The sequence below is a fragment of the Panthera pardus genome, unplaced genomic scaffold, assembly GCF_024362965.1.
Source record: "Panthera pardus isolate Hobbes unplaced genomic scaffold, ASM2436296v1 HiC_scaffold_3, whole genome shotgun sequence".
NCBI lineage: Eukaryota > Metazoa > Chordata > Mammalia > Carnivora > Felidae > Panthera > Panthera pardus.
In genome coordinates, this window is record NW_026526876.1 from 6,205,935 (window position 1) to 6,220,002 (window position 14,068).

At 49.7% G+C, this 14,068-nt stretch overlaps 1 protein-coding gene and 1 long non-coding RNA gene across 5 annotated transcripts in view; both read right to left on the reverse strand.

Moving 5' to 3' along the window:
• Window positions 1–2,416, reverse strand: part of MYOCD (myocardin) — a 112,970-nt gene extending 110,554 nt beyond the window's left edge. For 2 of the 4 annotated variants that reach the window (XM_019413405.2, XM_019413403.2), the window contains exon 1: window positions 1,982–2,415. In XM_019413405.2, coding sequence (XP_019268950.1) covers window positions 1,982–2,036 — 55 coding nt within the window. In that variant the 5' untranslated portion in view covers window positions 2,037–2,415. Of the gene's footprint in view, window positions 1–1,981 lie in introns of all 4 variants that reach the window. The other 2 variants (XM_019413404.2, XM_019413406.2) reach the window with 2 other exon arrangements.
• A 9,287-nt stretch (window positions 2,417–11,703) lies between these two features.
• Window positions 11,704–14,068, reverse strand: part of LOC109245848 (uncharacterized) — an 87,677-nt gene continuing 85,312 nt past the window's right edge. Inside the window, exon 3 of the long non-coding RNA XR_002071119.2 lies at window positions 11,704–13,061. This is a non-coding gene — a long non-coding RNA (uncharacterized LOC109245848). The remainder of the gene's footprint in view (window positions 13,062–14,068) is intronic.

Genomic DNA, 14,068 nt, shown 5'->3' on the forward strand with positions numbered 1-14,068 from the left:
ATAAACCCAGTTCTCTTGGGAAGCTCACCCTGCCTACTGGACATCTGAGTGGGGGAGCTACGACCGTCACTATATCCAGGAAGAATAATCGAGGTCTGCAACACCTCATTCACGTAGTTTCACGTGCTGCTCGTTTTTCTTCTCTGTCTTTCAGGGGCTTATCAACCCCTTGCACCTTCGAGGACCAAACCCGCTTTGTCCATTTCCAGACCCCAGGTTTGCTATGCCCCATATGTGCATTGGTGTCATGTTCTCCTCAAGCTACCCTTCTGGTGACACAAAAGCCAAAGCTTTAAAACAAAAGAAAAGGAAACAAAAGAAAAAGAAAGGAAGGAAAAAGAGAAAGGGAGGTGGGGACTGGAGTCCTCAGAAGCTCCAGGATCTACCTGGGAAACGCCAGGACTCCACTGAGCCACTGAAACAGGAATTAGGAGCCTGGCTAACATGGTCTTCCCTCTCGTCTGCACTTTCACCCATAGGAAGGGTTCCTTGACGAGTTCCCGAAGTCCCTTTTGCAATTCTACCATCACGCACTTCAACTCCTTTTAGAGACAGACCAGCCCCTCCCCTGCCCACCCCCCCACCGCAACGCGAAATTGGGAAGGGCGCAGGCATCTGAAATCATGAGCTTAACAGCTTCTTGCAAAAACAGAACTGCATACTCTCTTTTTCAGAAAGGTGGCGGTGTTGCCTTGCGGTTTTGACCGAATCACCGAGCAGTGGCCAGGTCCAGCGGATTAGCAGACCAACCAGCGCACCTCGCCAGGGAAAGGAGACTAGGGCCTTAATCCACCGAGGGACCCGGCGCCTGCCAGAGCCCGGAGCATTAGGGTACTGAGGCTTGTGGCCACACAAGCTCTCGAGCGGTCCTGTCCCTTCGGCAGTTACACAGCCATTTACAAAAACCTCCTGTGGGGCCCCCAGGCCTCTAAGGGCCGGGAGCGTCTAAGGGAGTCACAGATGACCCTTCACTTTCCCCCACCCTCTGCTTCTCATCTTGGAAACATGAATGCCAGGTGAAGCACCGAGTGGCCCCATTTGGAAAAGCTGCGGAAAACTTAGCCAACTACAGCAACATGCTAACACCTGTTACCCGGAGTGTTGGCTTAGGAGGGCTCATTAAGGAATCCACCTTCTAAGCGGGAACTCTGCCCTGCGTGGGGTGGTTTATTACCACTTGTATAAAATCGAGATTCCACATCGTGCTGCGCAGACACCCACACGTCGATACCTTCCATGGGAACCCAAACCAACCCTTCAAGGCCAGCGGCTAAGACTTCCCGTCTGTCCCTTCCACTCACCGTCACTCGGCGTCCTTTGAAAAGTTTCTCTGTGCGCCGCTAACACGGAAATTTGGAGGGGGGGGGGGCGGAATTCTCCATTTATAAATATCGGATGGTTTGGGGAAAAAAAAGTATTTGTGGCACTGGACCTTTTTTTTTCCCCCTACAGTGATGTCATCTCAAATACTTGGTGTGCTCCAAATTTGCTATTTTTACTTCCCCCAAGTGACTTTTTTTGGGAAATACATTTGTTTGGATTAGCTACATTTTCAGTGACCCGGTGTCTATTAATACGCAGAATCAGGTTCATCTCCTCAGCAATTACAACTGATATTATGCGGCGCTCACGCTTGGGAGCCCTCATTTGTTCATTTCCAAAGTTGTTCCTTTCAGATGGACCCCTCCAAAGGTTCTGCTCACGGATACAGAACAGATAAACACAGAATTGGCCTTTTCACAAACAAAAATCACACCCAACAACTCAAAGCATTTAAAACGGAAGACCTTAAACTTCCCCCTCCCCACCCCCAAACTCCAAAGTCAAATAAAAGTCTCCACTTTCAAAAATGTGCCTGGGGTGGGTGGGACAGAGTGAGAGTAGCCACGGCGGGCTTGGAAACACTGGATGGAAAGCAGTCTAGACGTGGGAGCTGCCGGAGAGGAAAGGCAATAAGGAACGCTAAACGCCTTAGCCCTACCTGATCTGAATTTGCTCCTAATCAGCAAGGAATGCTCAGACCCCAGGAGCGTCATGTTGAGTGTCCACGAGCCGCTGGTCCCTCTGCCAGACGCCCCCTGTTTTCCACCAGGAACGGGCTCCCGGAGCCCAGCGGAGCGCAGCTAACAACCCAGAATTCATCCACCTCTCCGGGAGCGCCCCTGGGCAGGAGGACAGTGGCAGCCAGCGGCCGAGAGCGGTGTCCCCGGAAGGCTGGCGGCTCCCCCCTCGCCGCGCGGGGCTAACTGCCTCTGAGCCGGCGGGACCCTCCTCCTCCACCGAGTCCGGCCGGGAGCGGCGGCATCCCAGGCGTGCCCCGCTGATGTCATAGGCTGACAGCGATCGCGGAGTATCGCCACCACGCCTTTATGAAGGGCCCAAGTTTGCCATCTGATACTTTTTTACTACTGACAGCGGCTCAGCCAATCAGGCGCGGCGAGCGGGGCCGGCGGCCGCCGGGGGAGCCGCGGGCGCGCGGGGTCCGGGCCGGCGGCGGGTGGGCGGCGCATGGAAGGGGGGCGGCGCGCTGGGGTAGGGGCACGCGGGGTCCCGGCAGGCGGCGGGTGGACGGCGCACAGGGGGAGGGACGCAGGGGCGCGCGGGGTCAAGACAGGCGGCGGGTGGACGGCGCGCAGGGGCAGGGGCGCGTGGGGACCAGACGGGCGGCGGACAGGGGCAGGGGCGAAGGGGCCCAGGCAGGCGGCGGGTGGGCGGAGCGCAGGGGTAAGCGGGGTGGTGCGCAGAGGCAGGGGCGCAGGAACCGAAACAGACGGTGGGTGGGCGGCGCGCAGGGCCAAGGGCGCAGGGGCGCGCGGGGTGGGTGCGAGTCCCCGGCGGGAAGGAGGCGCCCGCGCGCCTGGAGCCCAGCAGGCTCGGGCGCATCGCGCTCCCACGTTCTGTCTGCGCCGCAGAGACGAGCGTCCACGGAGAAAGTGGAAAGCCTTTAATTTCCCCGGGATATGCGCTTTTGGGGCCAGCCTGATCCGGTGGATGCGCACATCCAGCCCCGGGTCTCAAGACCCTCCGTCTGGGGGTCGGGGGAGGAGACACAAGGGTTGGCTGAATACCCTTTGGGGCCCCAGTAGGGCGGGACTCAAGGAGGGATCGTCTCAGGAGCTGTGGTTCGGCTTTAGCTTGAAAAGGCTCAAGGCTTTTCCTATGAATGAGTCCCTCCTTAGCGGGGAAATCCATTCAGGACCCCAAACGGAGTCCGGAATGCGCCAGGCGTTAGATGCTCTACGTGATCTGAATTGCTCCTAATCAGCAAAGAAGGCTCATCGAGAAGTAACACGAAAGCCCTGCTCTCAAGAAGTTTGCTTAGTAGGTGGTGGCGTGGAAAATAAAAACCAAGCTGTGTTTATATACCTAACCTTGGGTTGGATTTATTCGCAGCCTTACGTCCGTGTGGGCCCCACGCCTCCTCTATCACATACGTAACTGCTTTTGGCTCAGGAGAACTCAACCCTTAAAAGGTCAGAGGGTGACAGGTGGCTCCTGGGACACCTTCTAGTGCCTTGAACTCAGACCTCTGCGGGAATTCTCTGATCCTTGCCATCATCGGATCTGACCAGTCTTTTGTGTCAATTAGTCTTCTTGAGACAGGCCGTTCAATTCCTGTGTCAGAAAGGACGCAGAGCAATCCCACTCGTGTTCCCATTGGGAATGGTGTCCCGGCCACGGAGGGCTGTTGACAGGCCGAGGAGATGCCCAAGGGGATCTTGACTGTGTCACTTTCCTAGGCCTGCAGAAATGAGTTACTTCGAGTTTAGTGGATCCAGAGGACCCAAGTTTATTACCTCGCCGTGCTGGAGGGCAGAAGCCGGAGACGGGTTCTCAGGGGCTAGAAGCCAGTATTAACAGGTATTATCAGCATCCCCCTCTGGAGGATCCAGGAGAAACTGTTTCCGAGTCCGGTTCCGGGTTCTAGAGGCCATCCGTGTTCTTCTGCTCATGGCCCCCTCCTCTCCTCTCCGGAACCAGCAGTGGTGGGGGCAAGCTCTGATTGTGAGGGGGGTGGCTCTGATCTCCACCCCTCCACCCTCTTCTGCCTCCCTCTTCCGCCTCCCTCTTCCGCATTTGAAGGACGCTTGTGATTCCCTTGGGTCCACCTGGCTAAACCTTAGTGTAAGGTCAGCTTATTGCCAGCCTTAATTCCATCTGTTACTTATGTCATTGTCCTTTGCCAGGCAGTGTTAAAATAGTCACACTAGGGGATGAAGGTGTGAACAGCGGCGAGGAGGGCATATTCTGCTGGACACAGAATGACCCCCTCTCCCTACCAGCAGGTTCCTGCCCTCAGTCAAGCCCCAGGCTCCTCGTCTCCAAAGGAAAGAAGTCAAGGGGGTGCGGTTTGGAAACTTAGAACTCCAGCAACTTCCAGATGCCCGTGGCGGAGAGGTGCTCTTTGGGGAAGAGATTAACAACATGGGGAATATTGCAAGATAATCCAGTAGAGAAAGAAAAAGAAAAGGAAAAAAAAAAAAGCCAAACAGATTTTTATCCGGAGGGCTGGAGGGCTGAGAAGAGGTCCATGCAGCTTGGCAGAGAATTATTTTTCAGCGAAAGCTGTGAGGAAAACAGCTGAAGCCAGCATTGGATGTAAGGGTCTGCATGACCTAGGGGAGTTGGACAGAGTACATTGTTTTCCCTCTGCAGGCCTGACTCGTGTGTGTGTGTGTGTGTGTGTGGAGGGGAGCATGGTTTCTTTTTTGAGTGAGTTTGGGAAATGCTGGTAACCGAGGCCCTCAATTTTCCCATCACAGCACAGAGCTGCTGACGTCTGCCCTCTGAGATTTATGCCCCCTCCGGTGTGGAATATCTCTGGATATAAATATGCTTGTATCGAAGCTCATCCTTCCTCCTCTTCATGCAAGCATTTCTGTGCGTGTGGAAAAAAAAAAAGTGGAATTTGGAGAGGAGGTTCCCAAAGCGAACAGATCTCCAAGGCGGCTGTGAGAACAGACTGCCACAGCAATGATACCTCCCCACCCCGCTCTGTCCTACCATTTGACTACCTCGGGGGCACCTGTCCCGTGTCTTGCTACCCTCTGGCTTCTCTCCTGAGGCCTAGAGTGAGCCTGTGATGTCAGGCGGAGGAGAGACGTGAGCAAACTGCAAAGTCAAACCTTTGTTTGACTTCGTTTGACTTCATTTGACTCTGAGCTACCTCCATGACCCGGCGTGAGTTACTGAAGTCCTCTGAGACGTCAGCCTCTTCTGTAAGAGGAAGCTGGGAATACTTCATTCCAGGAGAGCTGGGACGTTTAAATGAAGTAGGACATTGGGGGTGCCCAGAACAATCCCCCACGGCATTTCTGGTCCCTCTCTTTACCCTCCTGATCATTCTCGATGATTCCAAGCAATCCTGAACCCCTTTGCTATGGCTTTCCTTTCCTTTGCCTGGAATTACCTATGGCTGCGTAACAAATGAGCACAGGTGTAGCGGCTTAAAACAGCACTCATGTTTTTTCTTTTTATCTCTTGATTTCCATGGGTCAGGATTCTGGAAATGGCTTAGCCGGCCCTTTGCTCAGGATTTCACAGGGCTGCGGTCAAGGTGCTGGCTGGGGTTGTGTCCTCTCCAGTCCCAATTCTACCAATTCTGTTGGTAGAATTCAGCTCCTTGCAGCTCTGGAACTCATCACGGCTTGCTCTGTCAAGGCCAGCAGCAGACTCTCCCTCTTTCAGGAAAGACCCTTTTCAAGGACTCCCCTGATGAGGCCAGACCCACCCAGGATAATCTCCCTTTTGATAAACTCCAAGTCCTACCATTCAGGAACCTTAATGATATCTGCAAAACCCCTTCGCTTTTGCCATATAACATAACGTGACCATGGCAATGTCATCTGTCACATCCACCAGCCCCTCCATGCGGAGGGAAGAAGATTATGCCAGGTATAATGCACTGAGGGTCACTTGAGCTTTTCCCAAGTGCCTTTCCCAACTGTGGTCCTGGGCCTTTGGCCAATTGGGAGTGGTTGTGTCTATAGGCGTGAGTCCACAGCACAGCTCAGGACTGTCAGCTTGAACCCTGACCCTGTAAGGACCTCCTCATGGGGCTACTTGGAGTCAGGGGCTGGGTCACAGGGCATGCAGTGGTATGCAAAGGGACAGCTCACTTGTGTTGGCCTCAGGATGCCTGGTTCTTCCCTTCTTAGCAATCCCCTCACCCACCCAAGGTCACCACTGTCCCCTTGGACCTCCTCGTCTTCATGTCCTCAGCGCCTTGTTCCTGGTATCACATCTTGTCTGTTTTCTCTTTTTGTCTTTCATGTGTCTGACGAGTGACTTCAGGGAGCATCTGTTCATCTTCCATTCATTCATTGCGAACACGCGTAGGGATCTGTGCAAGCTGCTTCGGCGGGTGCCCTGGTCACACACAGCATAAACACAGGTTTGCAGACTCACACGATAGGACCCGGGATAAGAGAGAATGTGGCAGGTGGGGAGAGGGCTGTGTCTGTGGCCGACTGGACCCACAGGTCTTGTCCAAACGGGGCAGCTGTGACCCAGCTCTGCTTGACTGTGGCCAGACAGACCCTTGCTGCCATTCCCTCTAGATATCCAAACAAACTGAAAACCAGGGGTAAAATATCCCATGTATTTGGTTCCTAAAAGTGCGAATGACTATTAGTAGTTACAAAAAAAAAAAACAAAAAAACCCAAAACGAAAAAAAAAACCCCAAAAAAACCCCAAAACCAAAAAACGAAGTCTTAAAACAGTATGAGCCAATGAGAGTCAGGTTCAGGGTGGGACCCGAGCCTTACACATTGGGGGATGGAGAGCTTTTAAAAATGAGCGCAAAATTGGAAATGTGATGGTGACTTTTGACTTATTTTTTTTAATGCTTATTTACTTTGAGAGAATGAGAGAGAGAGAGAGAGAGAGAGAGAGAGAGAGTCTCAGAACGCCTGTGAGCCACTCTATTAATATAACCCAGGTTCTTTCACAAAGGTGAATGGGAAAGGACTTTTGCCTCATTGAAACAAAGGCGTTAAGTTCAACGTGAAGAAAGTAGTCTTGGTTGAAAGTGGGTGATGGGCATTGAGGAGGCACCTGTTGGGATGAGCACTGGGTGTTGTATGGGAACCAATTTGGCAATAAGTTATATATAAAAAATAATGCTGCAATGAAAAAAAGAAAGAAAGAAAGAAAGAAAGAAAGAAAGAAAGAAAGAAAGAAGGAATCTGTCACAGCTCCCTCTTCCCCTGCCTGCCAGCAACGCTTCCCACCCTTTCCCTCTCGCTTTGCAAGTCTCTGTCCCAGGAGGTGGAAAGGAATTGCGGAAAGGGAATGCAACGTAATCATTGTGGTTTCAAGCCACCGGGTCGGGCCACATTCACTAGAGGGCAGGGTCACTGCGTTAAAAAGTCATGCATCCGTGCATTTTTTATTGGGCTCCTTCCTTGCTGCTGGGACTGTTGAGAGGGAGGGGAAGCAGCACGGATCAGAAATAAGGAATGTGCATTCCGACGGTGTTCGTATTGCTTAAGCGAGTTTGCAATGAGTTTAGGCAATGACTGTGTCCTTGAGGTCCAGGGTATGTCCAAGAGGCCCGCCGGACCGTGGTAACTTGCTTGTCCTGGAGAATACAGGAGCCGGGGGGAATGTCGACAGAGCGGGACTCAAGGTTGCCCTTCACTATTGGGTAGATGGAATTTGCTTGTTGCCAATTCTTCCAATCCCTTCCACTTTTTTTCTGTACTTCGAGGGCACAAGATGGTGAATAAATTACCTTTTTGTCCAACAGACACTTATCCGTCTTTGTGCTTCTAGATTCTCTTGGGGGTTGGGCACTGTTGATCCTTTCCTTTCTTTTAAAACTCCTTCCGGGGTGGCTCAGTCGGTTAAGCGTCCAACTTTGGCTCCGGTCATGACCTCACAGTTGGTGAGTTTGAGCCCAGTGTCGGGCTCTGTGCTGACAGTGTGGAGCCTGCCTGGGATTCTCTCTCTCCCCCTCTCTGCCACTCCCCCTGAGGCTCACTTGTGTTGGCCTCAGGATGCCTGGTTCTTCCCTTCTTAGCAAATCCCCTCACCAGGGTGACCTGGCACATCTGTATGTCTGCCCGAAATTGTTCCCTTGTGCTCTAGACTCATATATCCAAATGCTTTCTCCACTGGACTTTCCCAAAAGCTCTTCAAAGCCAACAGGTACAACACCCACACTTACCACTTCCTCTCACCAAGTGTCCCTACAAACCTGCCCCTTTTCCTGCACTTCCTGTGAAACGGATTGGCAAAGTGTTCACCTAGTCTCCGGCTTGGGAGAGCGCCCGAAGTCTCCTCTCCTGCATTCTGTCCATCATCAACCTGTCACCATGCCACATCCATTCTCCTGAATTCCTCTCGAATCCACCCCTTTAATTTGTTCCCAACACCTCTTCCTTACTTCCAGCCCTCCTTGCATTCCTCCTGGTTTATTCCAAGTGTCTCTCGAGTGGTCTTTGGGCTCCCAGTCCTTCCCAGCTCCAACGTGTCTCCCCTGTTGTCATCAAAGTGATGTCTGTAAATCCTAAGCAGGATCACTTTGCTTCCTCCCTGAATCTTTCTTTGGCTGCCTAGTGCCAAAGAATGTCCATACTTTTATTTTTAGTTTTTATAAGTGGGGGGAAGAGGAACGGGGAGGGGTGGAGAGAGAGAGAAAGAGAGAGAGAGAGAATCTTAAGCAGGTGCTACACTCAGAGTCCGACACAGGGCTTGATCTCACGACCCTGGGATCATGACCTGAGCCAAAATCAAGAACCAGATGCTCAACCAACTGAGCCACCCAGGAACCCCTGTCCACACTCGTAAGAATGACATAGAAAACTCCATGTTATTCGGCCCCATCAACTTCTGCTTTATTTCCTGCCTTTCTCCCCATATTATCCTGTATATACCAGCAAGGACAAATAATTTTCCAAACACTGAGGCTTTTCTCTGTTTTTATTTCCCTACGATGTTCCTTTTTTCCCCCCAAGAACGCCTTCTGTTCTCTGTGTTGAGACATCCTACTTATACCTCACAACCCAACTCCCACTTGACCGTATTCAGAAAACCTTCCTTGAAAACTCAGGCAGAGTGCTGATTTCCTATGTTGTGTGTGCTCCTGTTATTACACTTGTCGAGGAGTATTATCCATTACTTTTTAACACGAAAATCCTTCCACTAGTTTATAGGCCACTGGGGGACAGACGTATTGTCTTCATTCATGTCCAAACCCACTATCTATTTTCCGTTTCAATTTCATGTTGCTAGTTCCCTAGCTGCCCTTCGACATAATTTGTGATTGAATGATTCTAGAAGAGAGTAGTGTTTCTTCTTATTTTTTTTTTTTATCTTCCCTTCTTCAAAGAGTTTATAAATTTCTTGAGGGCTTTGGTGACACCTTATTATTCTTTATACTTGCCAAGGTGTCTCAGCTGGTGGCTTTCGGGCAGTAATTGCAACAGGGGTGGGTGAAGTGATGCCTGGGGTTTCGGGACTGTTTGATTCTGAGTCACTCCATTCACGTTTTCCAGAGATGACGAAACCAAGTCTGGGTTCATTTGGTCTGATCTGGGAGCTTTGCTTTTCTTCCAACACCCCCCTCTTTTTTTTTTTTTTTTTTGGCAACTAATCACATTCTGTTTTCCTAACTCCTCACTTTACTCAGCTCTCCTGCCGTCTCCCCCGCTCCCCAGAAAACAGAATGGAAACCCCATAAATCCTCGACCTGCTTCGGATGACCTGGCAAATCACACATGCCTCCTTAACCTGGGCCGCCTATTATGGCCAAGGAATGGTCAAGCATTACCCAGGGCGGGGGTGGGGAGGACAGCCGTACTCCCCACTGAGCCGCAATCACTCCAGAGCTTTCCAAAACCCTTCTATACCTCGTCCCATGTTTCGAGGGCTGTGAATGAGGCAGGAGAGTTCTAGGGGACGCTGTCTGGATTGTCCCTCTGAGAACACCAGGGCTCACGCAGGGAGTTAGAACAGGTTAACTAACACTGACATCTGACTATTAAAACTAGGCCTTCCCAGTGAGAACGCCTGAAAAGGGAAAATTCCAAGTGCTATTAAAACCAGCTATGATAACAGTAAAGGAAATTCAGAGCAGGAGCCTTGTTACCCAGCAATACCCTCGGCTTGTCCCATGAACCCCAGCGTTCAGTTAAAAGAAATTAAAAAAAAAATCATTCAATTCAGCCAAGGGGGAAGCAAAAATCCTATAACAAACACACGTTGAATGGATAGGTCAATTTTATGGAAACTGACAGAGGCATCTCACAGACTGAAACCCACGTGGTGTTAAGACAGGGGTTGCAACCTTAGTCTGGCTCTTCTCATAAGATTTTTCTTTTTAAATCAAGACTATCTTTTTTTAGAGCAGTTCTGGGTTCCCAGCAACAATGAAAAGAAGGCACAGAGATATCCAGTATACCTCTTGCCCCCAGCAGAGTGGTCCAACTGATGAGCCTATGTGGATACATCAAGATCCCCCAAAATCCAGAGTTCACATTATTTTTTTGTTTTTGTTTTTAATTTTTTTTAATATTTAGTTTTGAAAGAGAGACACAGCGGGAGCAGGGGAGGGGCAGAGAGAGAGAGAGAGAGAGAGAGAGAGAGGGAGACATAGAATCAAAAGCAGGCACCAGGCTCTGAGCTGTTGGCACAGAGCCTGATGCGGGGCTTGAACTCAGGAACCGTGAGATCATGACCTGAGCCAAAGTCAGTGCTCAACCAACTGAACCACCCAGGCGCCCCCAGAGTTTCCATTATAATTCACTTCTGGGGTTGCACATTCCATGGGTTTGGAAGAATGTATAACAACACGACCCACCATTACAGTATCTTACACAATAGTTTCACTGCTCTAAAAGTCCTCTGTGCTCCACTTCTTTGCCACCTCTCCCCACTAAGATTTTTCTGTTTTACAACTGTACTATTCGCATGCTTCCATTCATAGGTACTCTCACCTGTTTTGAAGCTCCTTGGTGTGTATTTCGCTTTGCGATGCTCATAGCAATCCTGTGAGGCGTTGAAGACAGTGGCAGCTGGACGACCTGACTTGGAAGACAGGGACCCCTGATTCACCAGAGGTTAACACTCCAGGTAGAGGCGAAGCTAGGACTAGGACTTGCGGGGGGGGGTGCTCCAGGCTTCGGTGTGACTGCTCTTTTCAGGGGCTTATGCCGCCTCTGCTTTGACAGTTGACTCAGAGACCTGCTTCTGCTTCTCTCTCTGGGTCTACCATGCCCTGCCTTCGACAGGTGTTTTTTTCTTTGTTTGTTTGTTTCTTTGTTTTTTTAATTCCCCTGGGTGGTCAGTATTCATGTCAGGGAAAATGTAAACATCTCTATGTTGCTTCCTGGCTCATGCCGTATTTTCTTACAGTGCATTGCCAATTCCTGTTTTTCTTCTGGAAAATTCTTTATTACCAACTGACCTTGGTACTGATCCATTCCATTAAAAAGAAAGGGGGGGGGGTAGTTTGTGCCTGGGTGGCTCAGTCGGTCAAGCGTCCGACTTTGGCTCAGGTCATGATCTCATGGCTCATGAGTTTGAGCCCCGTGTTGGGCTCTGTGCTGACAGCTCAGAGCCTGGAGCTTGCTGTGGATTCTGTGTCTCCCTTTCTCTCTGCCCCTCCCTTGCTCATGCTCTTTCTCTCTCAAAAATAAATAAAAACGTTAAAAAAATTAAAAAAAAAACACAACTACCTCACGCTCACTGGCATATACACAAAACCAGGGTTTTGTTTTATTATCACCTAAAGCGAAACAATGGTAACTGTGTCTCAGGCTTTCCAGACATGGGGCTGGAGTATCTTTTAGTGTTCTTGGCAGAAAATGTGTTAAAAGCCACCAAAGGAGAATCCTAAAAGATTCAATAAAGTTTACACGTCGGCTGAGGGGTTGAATTTGGAAAGAAGTTTATGGAAACATGGAGCCATTGGCAGTGAAATTCTTCCTCTTGTGTTCAGGGGTAGTAGCAGCATGGCGGCTACTTAAGGCAAAGGACGTGGGTTCTGGAGTCAGATGCCTGAGTGTCATTCCTTGGCTCTACCTTTTCCTACCTGTGTGACCTTGGGCTCTGTTCTTTATGTCTCAGTTTCCTTGTCTGGAAGATGAGGATACCTAGGTTGTAAAGTTAGGAGGAGGATTCAACAGATAAATACATATAACGTTCTCAGGACAAAGCCCGGCACATGGGAGGCTCCCAAAAAAGGAGAGCTATGATGGTGACCATAATGGTGGTGGTGATAACAATGTTGCGTAGGCATCAACCAACCCAGGCAAGGCTAAAGTGCAGAGAAGCACATCATATATTTTATTTATGTATTTTTTTTTTGAGAGAGAGAGAGACAAAGCATGAGTGGGGGAGGAGCAGAGAGAGAGGGAGACACAGGATCCGAAGCAGGTTCCAGGCTCTGAGCTGTCAGCACAGAGCCTGACATGGGGCTTGAACTCATGAACCACAAGATCATGACCTGAGCTGAAGTCGGTCGCTTAACAGACTGAGCCACCCAGGCACCCCGAGAAGCACATCATGTATTTTAAAGAGCCCTACCAATGCTACCTATTAGCATCTGTGAATGGTGATCCTTTGGGAGAGAATTATTTTCTGTTGTAGAAATAGCCAGAGCGATTCCAAAGGAGGGGCAGGGTCAACATCCTTGAAACAGCCCCCAGTGACATGAGACCAGACTTTCCTCGAAAGAACTCAGTGCCTCCAGGCTGGATGTGGTACTACAGGTGGGGAGCAAACCCCAACTCACATGTTTGCATTGGCTCGCATCCGAGGTTCTTCTAAAGATTCCACTGGCAGTATCAATGTGGAATGATCCATGCTTGAGTTAATTCTAATCATAGAAACAAGAGGTTTTCAGTGTTAAGGTATTTAGACTTTGCAAGTTTTGTTTTTGCCCTGTTGGAAAAGGAGAAACAGACCCTGTAGACTGATACCTACTTGAGTAGAGCTTTGAGAAAGAAGCTAGAACGAATGTTTCTAAAGGGTTTGTGTCTCCTTTTTTTTTTGCTGTTGCTGCTGTATTTGGGTTTGCTGATTGGCAGTTTTGAAGACAGACACACCACTGCACCTGCCAGAAAACAGAGCCACATGTTAAATGCTGATAGACATAACCTATCATGAAAAAGTTTGCTGAATCTGGGCTATAACATGCATATTTATGTAGTGTATTTATATGTACATATGAGTCCGTGACAACATTAGCTACCATCAAGTGGATGGTTTTGTTATCTCATTTAACACACACAATAACCTTGGGAAGTAGGTAACATTTTTATGCCCATTTTAGAGACAGGGAAACTGAAATTCAGAAAGAGTGCCATCCTTAGACGAGGGGCTCTATCCCGGATGCCACATGTCAGGGATGTGCTTTGCTTTGGAGTAACTTCCTTGAAATTTTCTAAGTCTTCTTGCGGTTCCAAGGAGCTATAGAGGTCAACAGTGCCACCTGGGCTAAGAGCTCTGCGCCCAAGTCAGACTGGGTGGGCCCCCTTCCTGGTCTCTGTTTCTCTTCCTGAGGTGTTCTCTAACCTTCCAGTGCGTGGTGGGGTTGACCAGATGCCCAAATGAGCTTCAGCACTGGAGCTTAATGAGTTGTCCTTGGCCCTGTGACCAGCCCTGATTTTGGCAGGACAGCCTGGTGAGCTGATCACTTCTCCCGACTGGTAAGTGTTAATAGGCTGCCAGAATCATGCTGACATGCTGATGTTGAGGGACTCAAGTTATTTACATTGACAGGATCCTCCCGACACACAAAATATTTCCCCCAAAGACCCTGTGCCTCCTAGATGGGTAGCCTTGCTTAGAGAAGTAAAGCAGTTCGACCAAAATCATCCAGCTGGGTAAGTGACAGGGCTGTTATTTGACCTCAGTCATGTCAGAGGTACTCACATATACATCTTTTATCTAAAATTTTTAAAAAATGTTTTTTCTTTCTTTCTTTCTTTCTTTCTTTCTTTCTTTCTTTCTTTCTTTCTTCTTTCCTTCTTTCTTTCTTTCTTTTTCTTTCTTTCTTTCGAGAGACAGACTATGAGCAGGGGAGACACAGAGAGAGAGAGGGAGACACACAATCCACAG